Genomic DNA, 10,737 nt, shown 5'->3' with positions numbered 1-10,737 from the left:
CTCTCTCTCTCGCGCTCTCTCTCTCGCGCTCTCTCTCTCGCGCTCTGCCTCTCTCTCGCGCTCTGCCTCTCTCGCTGCGCTCTCCTCTCTCGCCGCTCTCTCTCTCGCGCGTTTCTCTCTCTCGCGCGTTCTCTCTCTCGCGCCGTTCTCTCTCTCGCTCTCTCTCTCGCTGCGTTCTCTCTCTCGCTCTCTCTCTCGCAGCGTTTCTCTCTCTCGCTCTCTCTCTCGCGCGTTCTCTCTCGCTCTCTCTCGCTCTCTCTCGCTCTCTCTCGCTTCTCTCTCGCTCTCCTCTCGCTCTCAGCTCGCTCTCGCTCTCTCGCGCTCTCTCTCTCGCTCTCGCGCTCTCTCTCTCTCGCGCCTCTCTCTCTCTCGCGCTCTCTCTCTCTCTCTCGCTCTCTCCCTCTCTCGCGCTCTCTCTCTCTCTCTCTCTCTCTCTCTCTCTCTCGCGCTCTCTCTCTCTCGCTTCTCTCTCTCTCTCTCTCTCGCGCTCTCTCTCTCTCGCGCTCTCTCTCTCTCGCGCTCTCTCTCTCGCGCTCTCTCTCTCTCTCTCGCGCTCTCTCTCTCTCTCTCGCGCTCTCTCTCTCTCTCTCGCGCTCTCTCTCTCGCGCTCTGCCTCTCTCGCGCGCTCCCTCTCTCGCTCTCTCTCTCGCGCGTTCTCTCTCTCTCTCTCTCTCTCTCTCTCGCGCGTTCTCTCTCTCTCTCTCTCGTTCTCTCTCGCTCTCTCTCGCTCTCTCTCGCTCTCTCTCGCTCTCTCTCTCGCTCTCTCTCGCTCTCTCTCTCGCTCTCTCTCTCGCGCGCTCTCTCTCGCGCGCTCTCTCTCGCTCTCTCTCTTGCGCTCTCTCTCTCGCGCTCTCTCTCTCGCTCTCGCGCTCTCTCTCTCGCGCTCTCTCTCTCTCTCTCGCGCTCTCTCTCTCTCTCGCTCTCTCGTGCTCTCGCGCTCTCCCTCTCTCGCGCTCTCTCTCTCTCGCGCTCTCTCTCTCTCTCTCTCTCTCTCTCTCTCTCTCTCGCGCTCTCTTCTCTCTCTCTCTCTCTCTCTCGCGCTCTCTCTCTCGCGCTCTCTCTCTCGCGCGCTCTCTCTCTCGCGCTCTCTCTCTCTCTCTCTCGCGCTCTCTCTCTCGCGCTCTCTCTCTCGCGCTCTCTCTCTCGCGCTCTCTCTCTCGCGCTCTCTCTCTCGCGCTCTCTCTCTCTCTCGCTCTCTCTCTCTCTCTCTCGCTCTCTCTCTCTCTCGCTCTCTCTCTCTCTCGCTCTCTCTCTCTCGCGCTCTCTCTCTCTCGCGCTCTCTCTCTCTCTGCGCTCTCTCTCTCTCGCGCTCTCTCTCTCGCGCTCTCTCTCTCTCTCTCCGCGCTCTCTCTCTCTCGCGCTCTCTCTCTCTCTCTCGCTCTCCCTCTCTCGCGCTTTCTCTCTCGCTCTCTCTCTCTCGCGCTCTCGCTCTCGCTCTCGCTCTCTCTCTCTCTCTCTCTCTCGGTCACACATGCTCACCCTCTGTCGCAAGGACACAGTCTCACCCACGAGCATGCAACAACAAACATTTAAAAGTGACTTTTTATACTTCCCTCAGCTGCCATTGAAAATCTGTTACAGCTCCTGATGCGCCACTTTTTATCAAACTATTAATCCATACGACGACTATTTATTATTAGTATAATAATAATGGGCCACCCATGGGCTCTTAGCATTGTCTTTGCCACCTCTGAGACCAGTGGTCACAAGGAGCAAGCCAGGGGTCGCAGTAGCCAAGTGACATCCAAGTATCCTCCCCGTGACACGAGGGGCCCCCAAGTGCCAGTGTTTGAGTATTTTATTTTGGTGCTCATTTGAAAGCAGAAGGTGCTGGAGATCAGGGTGGATTGGATGCGTGTGGGGCTTTGGAGGCGGTGAAGTAGCAGTTGGGATTAAGGTACAGTGTGGGTCGCTGTTGTCAGATATATGTTCTTCGGTTATTTCTCGCTTGTGAGTGTGCGTGGCGTTCGGGTGGGTTTAGATTTTCACGCCGGCTAAGTGGAGGCTTGAGAGAAAGATAATGTACATGTAGATGTGACTGCGCCTCTTTGGTGGGATGGAACCTGTTGGAAGTCTCTGCACCCCATTAAATATTTGACCCAAAGTACCAGCCCAGAAGCCCTAGTGATGCCCAATATAAGGGTTTTGAGCAACACTAGGAAGCCAATCGTGAAAAGCATCTGTCCACGGGCATCTCTCCTTACGGAGAAGTTCATTACTACCACTGACGCAAGGTCCCTGCTGAAGTGTTCTCCCTTGAGCATCTGCTTTAAAAATCCCAGTGGATACCCTGCGCCCCTACCCACACTTGGAATCGAAGAAGCCGTGGCTGTCTGGGCAACTCTGCTTTGTGCTTACTCGAGAGAGGCTAAGCTGCTCCACTGTTGATGTTACCTCGAGTAACTAGGCCCGGGGAGAAACTTAATGATATTTACAAACTATAGCTTGAAGCTGCCTGTTCTATGTCGGAACATCACCTGCGGCTAAGAATCCTGCATCCGTGTCAATCTTGAAGCTCTCGATTCTACTCACTTTAACCACGCCCACCTTGCCCATCACTATCACTCGTTCATAGGCTTGCCCTTCAAAAATCCTTAGTTATCATTGGTAAATGCTTTACGTTTGTCCCTCATTGGGGCAGTTTTGTTATCGCCTTGGCCTTTGACCTTGTTTCATGGCTAAATGCACGATTGCTGATACATTCGACTGTGAGCGAACTTCTTTTTCCTTCTGTCTCTCTCCTTCATGCTTCTGGCGGCCGTGGCGCTTTGAATCGATTCGCTTACGTGAAACTGTTTTACTTTTCATTTTCAGTTTATGTGGCAAGAAAAGTCCGGTTAGGAATTTAGATCGCTAATAGCTCTAACTCGAGCAAATGCGAGACCCATTGCATTGCAAATGCTTGTTGGTATTGTAATCAGATTGGTATCTCCTCTCTTGGGTATTTACCTGTAATTATTTTGCTTTTTAATACAATTGTTTTGGACATTCAGGTCTAGACGTACTGACCTACAATTCCTTGTCCCACATAATTTGTGTGAGTTCACTCCCCCCCCCCCCAACCCGATCCATGGCTTCCCTGCCCCACAGGTGGGCCGCATGCGTTCCCTCCAGACATAGTAACCAATGTGTAAAAGGACAATCTAACTTCGATCCAGGAAGAACTGAAGCACATTCTTTGAGTGGGGGGGAATAGGATGGCGTACCCCTAAACCAACTAACCTGTGACTATTGACGGATCCAATGAGGAAGTCACAAGCTGGCCAGATGCCTTCTCTCGAGCCTGTCCCCACATCCCAGGGCTGCTCATTAGCCTCCGAGCTCATTGCAGGATGTTCTCCTTTCGGGTTTCAGTTCCCTGGAGAGAGGTTTCTTGAGGAAGTTAACATCTGGTGTAACAGAGGCAGTTACTCCGGGCTCCTGCACATCCTCCGTGTAAGCAGGACACGGGGCCGAACTGCACCAGAACGAACACCCTCAGAAGTATGGGACCAGGAGCACTTTACAGATGTCCCTACGCACAGACTGTCATCACTGCAGGGCACGTGCCACAAACTGCACCCTAGACAATGTCCCAGAGTCCTCCGGGTAATAATCAAGGGATACAGTAAAAATGTCCCTAACACTTGCAGTCGCGGTAACTTGCCTAGCAGTGGTACACATTCACACGCATAAATGTAGCGTATGGGACTAGTACAACTCAGAGCCCATAGGATGCATGATTCAGACGTAGTGAGAAACAGATTTTAAAAAGAAGACAAAATGATCAAGCGAATTGAAATGGTTACAATTAGGTGCAGACGGCAGACTGGAAAAGGTACTTAGGTCAGTTAAAGTGTAAACAGTGGCGCACTGTAGAGTTTTCATGTGTACAAAACAAGGGAAGTGGACCGCCTTAAATAGTGTGAACTGTTCCGTGTATATTAAAAAACATAGGTCAGTCTGTACAATAGCCGTCGACGTTTCGATCTCACTTTTCTAAAATTGAACAAGGTCTTCATCAGGACTAGATAAATACGCTTGCCACCATTCACGGTGCCGCGGAGGCAGGCAGAATTAGCAAATTAAATCTTAACACTAGACATGAAAGCGTAATTCTCACTTGCATTACAGTGTGCAAAGCGGGAGGTTACTCATGCAACGGGTTACAGCGCGTGTCAACCGGCAGGGCTGCATCCTAATGGAGGAGTCTGTGGCGGCTGAGGTTGGCGATGTCCATGTTCGCCCAGACCTGGGTCCCTTGCTCACTGTGCCACTGGATTCAAGCTAGCCTGGCTGATGAAGGGTGATACCCTGAAACCGGTCCCAGGATGCTTGTTTCCAGTCCAGAGAGAACCTGGCCTGGCAGTTCGGGCTGGACTGTTCCCATGAGGAACTGGGTCAAGACTGATTTGCATATAGCTGGGTCCAAACTGGGGTGGCATGGTGAGCAAAAGAACGATGGATTAAACCCAGATCTGTGACTGGGGGGGTGAGTGTTTGCATTTTTTCAGCACTCCGTCCATCATCCTTTTGTGTTGCTCATGTTCTCCACGTCATAACCTGGGCAGTAACATTCCAGCATATGTGGGGTGTCTAGTGGCTGGTCCTAGCGCAGTGGTGTCTCATGCACTGAAATGTAAGGTCTTGATGGCGATGCTTCTGAGGTGAGGTGAGTTGGGCAAGGGCGGAATCTAGAGGAAATCTATTAAATCTAGGACCAAGGAAAACCAAGTAGACAAAGCCATGAAGTCATGAGCAGGGCCACTGGAATTATACGATACTGCCTCTTTTTTCGCATAAGTATGAATTTTCTGCATTTGCCACATAATACATCATCTGCAAAATCTGCAGATTTTAACCAAAAATAATTTGTTTCTGGCCCAAACGGATCAAAAGTTTCAAAAACTTGCATCATGTGTTAGCGAGCAGAGGAAGGTCCTTCACAAACCTTAACTGCTCATCTTTCACTTGGTTATTTCTGTGTTTGGTTGTTAAACTGGTACCAGTGAAGTAACATTTTTGCCCAGATAATATTAACATGTGTGAAAAGTAACACAATAATGAAGTAATGCAATAAAAAAATATGCCGTATTATGCTGCAAAATATGCCTTTTCTTGCCACATAATTTAATGCTCCCCTGCCACACAATGCCATTGGCTCTGATGATGAGCAAGGTGCGGACACACAAACCACTAGGTCTATAGTGAATGAAGTAAATCTGCCAATTAATAGCTAGAGCTGTAGGCGAGACCTGAGAACAATATCCAAACAACTATTCTAACTATTATGGAAAAGAAAGCCAGATCATTTTGAGAAGATGTTTTTGAAAATCCACCTATTCGGTGGAGCATTGTTCCATAGGCTTTGTCCTAGTAGAATACAAGACTTAAACATAGAGGAAAGAAGGGTCGCAGTTGGGCTGATGGCAAGAAAGGAGGCCTTATCCTGCTGAATGGAAGTTCCAAGCAGGTTGGAGAGAGAACCTGCCAATCATGTAAGTTGTAGAAAGACTTTAGTTTATTTAAGGCCGATGCATTAATAAGGAAATTTAAAATGATGCATAATATGCAGCCGGTGTAATTCAGATCAGTAAAAAGTGATGTGAGGAGAGTCCTAAAGACCAAAAATTTGCGGCCAGACAAATAAATAATGCGTCGGGCTTTAAAGTCTTACTTGTAAAGTACAAAAGTAATCCACTTGTGTTAAATAGGGACTGACTGAGGAGGTTAGATGCACAGAATGGAAGAAAGGTCCACACTTTCGGGGTCTTGTGCTGTTGAAGGTGGCACGTACCAGAAATGCGAGAAATGAAAGGTAAAGGGTGGAATCGAAAGTGATCCCGAGGTGCACCAAAGCACAAGGGACTAGCAGAAGTGACATCACACGCCCGGTCACCTGCGGATAACCTCACGGAAGTGGCATCCTATGAGCCTGTGGTTTTGGTCTATAGGCTGTTCTTCAGCCTTTGACAAGGTAAACAGAAACCGACTGTGGTCTAAACGTGTGGTCCTTAGTAACAACCCCCTCGCTACAGCTACAAACTCGCAGGCAACGCTGTTTCTCCTCTGGTCAGAATTGACCATGGTTTAAACGAGGCTGTGTCCTTGTTCCACTTCCTCTTTTCACTGTACATCTCACACGTAGGCCAGTACATAATCCCAATGTCCTTGCACCAAAATTGGGGAGTTGTCTGATTTGTGAATTAGCCTACCTCTGTCAGGGCCCTTGCCACTTGCTCACAAACCCTGGCAGGCCTTCAGAGTCCATTCACCGCTCCCAGCGAATTCATTCAGTTAAATGGATGGGCAGTCAATATCACAAAAAACACAGAATTCTTGTCTTTGGGATGCAGAAAAGGAAATGCAGGTGGAAGCTAGGCCTAGAGTCAGTCAAAATCACAGAAATGCATGAATATCTGGGCTTTGCTTTAGACCCCAAATTATCTGCATCTCAGCATCTGGAAAAGTTGAAGTCAAAATCCATCATTGCAACTGAAGCCGTGAAAAGATTTGTCAAATGATATCCCACAGTTAAGGAGAGAAACACGAAATTTATGCCAGTTTTGTCTTGTGGCTCTCTAGCCCTAAATCCAAAGATCGTAGAAAACGACACACTTTTTACCCAGAACGTTTGAGCTTTACTCAACTTGTGACCTGAGACCCCTCACTCCAAAGGTCCACCTCGATTTAAATCTTCCATCAATGATCTAGATCTCTCTCCCTCAGAAACCTAACAACTTTTATGAATGTGCCTCTTGAAGTAGCAACTCGGTGAGGGGTTTGCTCTTCCAAGAGATAAAGCAGAATCATTCTTCCTCTAGTTCATTCTTGGAGAAAGATATAGGTGTTTCAATAAAAGACCACAAGGTACCCCCTATTGAAACTGACAACCCCTAAACTCACCGTCAGAAAAGCTTTACAGGAGTCATTTTTATCTGAGAGATTTAACTGGTTTGTTAAGCTACAAATTGGCGGAATATCTTCAGGAATCGCCCTTGTCACCTAGGTGCTCCTATATCGGTGAAAAATTGGAAGCCGAAACCAAGTCTAAATTTCTAAGATTTTGCCGCCTTTTATATTTCTGTAAGAGATTGAGCGCTCCGGGAACATTTATCACTCAGTCCTTCCTCAGGCTTTGCAATCAGTTTGACCAATCACTGGAGCGCATTTCTGCCTTGGTTCAGAGTTGAATGACTTGAGAAACAAGTATTTGGTATTGCTTTTAGAAAGCTTTGACTTTAAATTCTCTAGAAGCTAGCAGGGCTTGTTTCTCTTTATAGGAGAATGCACATATTAGGAAACTAGGTTTTTAGACATAACGTGCCAAGTCAAATTAGCACAAGCTCTCCAGGTAATCATAGTAGCTTCTATCAGATCTATAGATGATGCATTGTCTTTTCATCTATCTATTTATTTATTTATGTATTGTTTTTTATCGTATATAGCATCTTAGGTTCAAGTGCAGCACAGTGTCTGTTTAGGTGGTTTTATGTGTGTATTGTAATGTTTTTTAAACCTGTTTCCACAATAAAAGTACTTACTAAAAAAATGATTGACACATGGCCCAGAATAAAGGAAACTTCGAAATAAAGTGTCAATAGCATAGGACGGGCAAAAGCAGAAAATGTATCGAAAGGCTGAGCATAATGGAAACCTTAACTGCCCAGTGTGCCACGCTGCAGTGCCCTGGTGAATGGCATGTTGCACAATTCAAAGAGTTCACGTTGCAACTCTATGAACACAGCTGGTGTGTTGTAGCTGTGACCATCTAAAACGTTTTGTTCCAGTCCATTGCTTTTAATTTGTACTGTCAAAAGTAACTGCACCTTTGAAGTGGACCACCATTCAAACAGGTTGAAAGGTTTGTGTAGCGCCCAGTTAAAAACAATAAAACACGTCAGTGAATAGGCACAGGGTGCAGCGCAATGGACTTTAAATTGAGTATATTTAAAAATTGGTCCGCATTCTCCACAGAACCCAGTTTTAAAGATATATATTTTTTTTACTAAGTATTCAGGTTTACACATTTAAATTGGGGTTCTTAGTTTAGCTAGCTGTAAATTTTATGGAGTAATATTTTTTTGGTCCCCAAATTGGCGCAGAGCCTGATTTTTAGGTCTCACAAACTACACAGCACCAATCGATGTTTGCAAAAGGTCCACTGTGAAGTGACAGGGGCTTCCATCATTCGTATCACCTACCATTGGCTGGCATTATTGCCACTCTCATTTCCTTATTTCCTATTGGATGGCTTGCCGTCCTCTTCTCTTCTTTTCTTTTGTCCTAGCTTGGCGCATTCCTTTTGATTGGCTGGCGTGGATCTTTTCCACTTATCTCACTTAGGGATCTACTACTTCTGTTTCATTCAGCATTCCAGGAGAGTGGGTGTGTTATCCAGCTTCCTCCCTTGTGTGCTGCCCCCACAATACCTACCCTACCCTGTGGTGTTCCCCACCCCTCCCAGCTTGTCTGTAAAAGGACAGCGACAGGTGTATTTTTGATGGGGCATAGATGAAAAACCTACATCAAGGTTTTTTTTGTCCCCTGCATTCCATACATTACAAAATGTCCAAGATTTAGCGCACACAAGCTTTTATGGCGGTGGGGGAGGGGCCATCTGCTGGACTCACTCCACTGGTATTTGAGGCAGAAAGTGTACTTGGCATGACGCTTCTACTGGCGGTCCACAAATGTGCTCCCTCGGCAACCACAGAGGCCCATTTCAGTGCCTATGTGGAGAAAGGGTTCACTGCACTTAAATGCATTAGTCACACAAATTAGATTTCTAGAATCTGTTTGCAGCTCCTTTGCATAATGCTCGAGGTAGTCGAGCACGAACCTTTCTTCAGTGCACGAGGAAAGTGACTTTGTTTTTATTTGGCGTTCACTTTTTTACCTCGTACGTTTCAGTAACTGGATTTTAGTCATCTCCGAAAGTTCCAGGTCGCCCACTTCTGATTTATTTCAGTTTTGAAGCAATTAGTTGACAAATTGCGTTTTGCACAATAGGTCTCTGGCTTCCAGGCGCTCTATTAATGTCAGATCAAATATGCAAGTGTTGGTAAAGAATATTGTGTACAGCTTGTGAACAGTAAGGAAAGAGAAAAGGATGAAATGTCACAATAATGAAACACACTGTTGCTTGTGTTGGGTTGAACCAGCGAGGCTGTGCTTCCCTCTGCATTGTTAAACTATGATGAACGGAGACTCCACGGTGATCTGTATTTATTCGAAACGTGCACTACCACTAGTGAGAGCACGAGATTAGCTTTTTAGCAAGGCATAGAGAGCAAACTATTTGTAGCATGTCCTAATGGCATCTGCAAAAAAAAACCTCAGTGGGGCTCAGGAAACTGAGATTGACTGAGGACGTGATAGGTGTACATGGCTCCAGCATTTCTTTGGATTCTGGGATATGTTGTTCTGATTTCCGAGTGGCACCGTATTCCCAGGATGCAACGTAAAGACCTGGACTGGACGAGCTGCTCTCACACATCTGACGACTGCACCATCCGCCCGAAAGCCTAGGGGTCAAGGCTGCCTGCCCCTTTAAGCCACACTGTGCTAGAAATTGGATTCATTCTTTAATTTTATGAAAATAGTAAAAATACTTTCAGGCAGTAAATCCAGGTTTGAAGTTTTGCTCTGGGGTGTGCAGCAGAATATGGAGATGTGCTTAAAGCTGCAGTTCTAGTAAAGTTGTTTTCTGTTTCTCAGCGCTGGGCAGATGAAGATGAGTTTTGGTTTATTTTTTTCAATTTCTCGTGTTTTTGTCTTAGCTCAAACAAGAATGCATGATTTTCCCGCTGAACACTAATGCGAGTTTTTCTAAAGTACACATTTATCTTGTTTTACAGCACTTTTGAAGTTGAAAAATACATTTATAATCATGTTTTGATAAATCCACGCATATCTCGTTGTGTTTTAATATATGGATATTTTTGTTGAAAAATTATGCAGTTTTTGAATAATTAGGAGTTTCCTTTGGTGACCAGTAGAAGCTGGTGAGATTAACTTCCTGCCGGTGTCTTGTTCAGGGCTAGACTGGGAACCCAAGGCAGCCCTGGCTAATTTTGTCAAACCAGCCCCCATATGGTGCATCATGAGGTACACTGACCACAACAATTTGAATTTGGGGGCGGAGGGGGGCAAGTTGTGCCTCCCCAAGAAAATTTGGGGAAAAATGACAAAACAGTGCATTCTGCAACACATTTCATTATATATTCAATTGTATTTGTTTTTAACACATAGTAAAGGATGACCTTACAGAGCACCAGAATACGACAGTCTTTATTGGGGCTCTTCAATGATTCCCTCACCATCACCCTCTAACAATGCCTCTCATCTCTCCATAGCCCCTCTCTGACATGTATTTCATTTGTTTTATAGCGCCTCTTTTACCCGTGTTTTGGGGCACCTTACATCTCACACAGAGACAGTGAATGAGTCATACGTGTGTAAATCAGTCTGTAGAAAATGTTACCCAAGACAAAGGGGACTACAAGGTCACGTATTCCATACTGGTGGCATTTGTTAAGGGTGCTTGGTCTGGTGAAGCATAAACTCAGGACTCAGATCGTAACACAGAAGTTAGGGTTGAGTTACCTTATAACAATTTATTTCTACCCAAACAAACCCTTTTTAGAATAATTAGGATAATCAAAGACTGAGCAAAAACATAACTTTCTAACCTCTACCATGCAGTTTGCATGCAGCTCTTTGATGGAAGATCACAGCTCACTGTGCTAGACTGCA

At 46.1% G+C, this 10,737-nt stretch overlaps 2 protein-coding genes across 2 annotated transcripts in view; one reads left to right on the top strand and one right to left on the bottom strand.

The window, feature by feature from the left end:
- The window catches only part of LOC138286358 (RNA-binding protein 25-like), a 6,675-nt gene extending 4,119 nt beyond the window's left edge, over positions 1-2,556 (bottom strand). Inside the window, exons 1-4 of the mRNA XM_069226516.1 lie at positions 2,478-2,556; positions 595-1,458; positions 274-541; positions 14-194 (exon numbers count right to left, since the gene is read on the bottom strand). Of these exons, the coding sequence (XP_069082617.1) occupies positions 14-194; positions 274-541; positions 595-1,458; positions 2,478-2,556 (1,392 nt within the window). The remainder of the gene's footprint in view (positions 1-13; positions 195-273; positions 542-594; positions 1,459-2,477) is intronic.
- Positions 1-10,737, top strand: part of TMBIM1 (transmembrane BAX inhibitor motif containing 1) — a 203,651-nt gene that overhangs the window by 27,953 nt on the left and 164,961 nt on the right. The window lies entirely within an intron of this gene.

Source organism: Pleurodeles waltl, chromosome 3_2, assembly GCF_031143425.1.
Source record: "Pleurodeles waltl isolate 20211129_DDA chromosome 3_2, aPleWal1.hap1.20221129, whole genome shotgun sequence".
NCBI classification, from domain to species: Eukaryota; Metazoa; Chordata; class Amphibia; order Caudata; family Salamandridae; genus Pleurodeles; species Pleurodeles waltl.
This window is presented reverse-complemented; position numbering and strand designations above follow the sequence as displayed.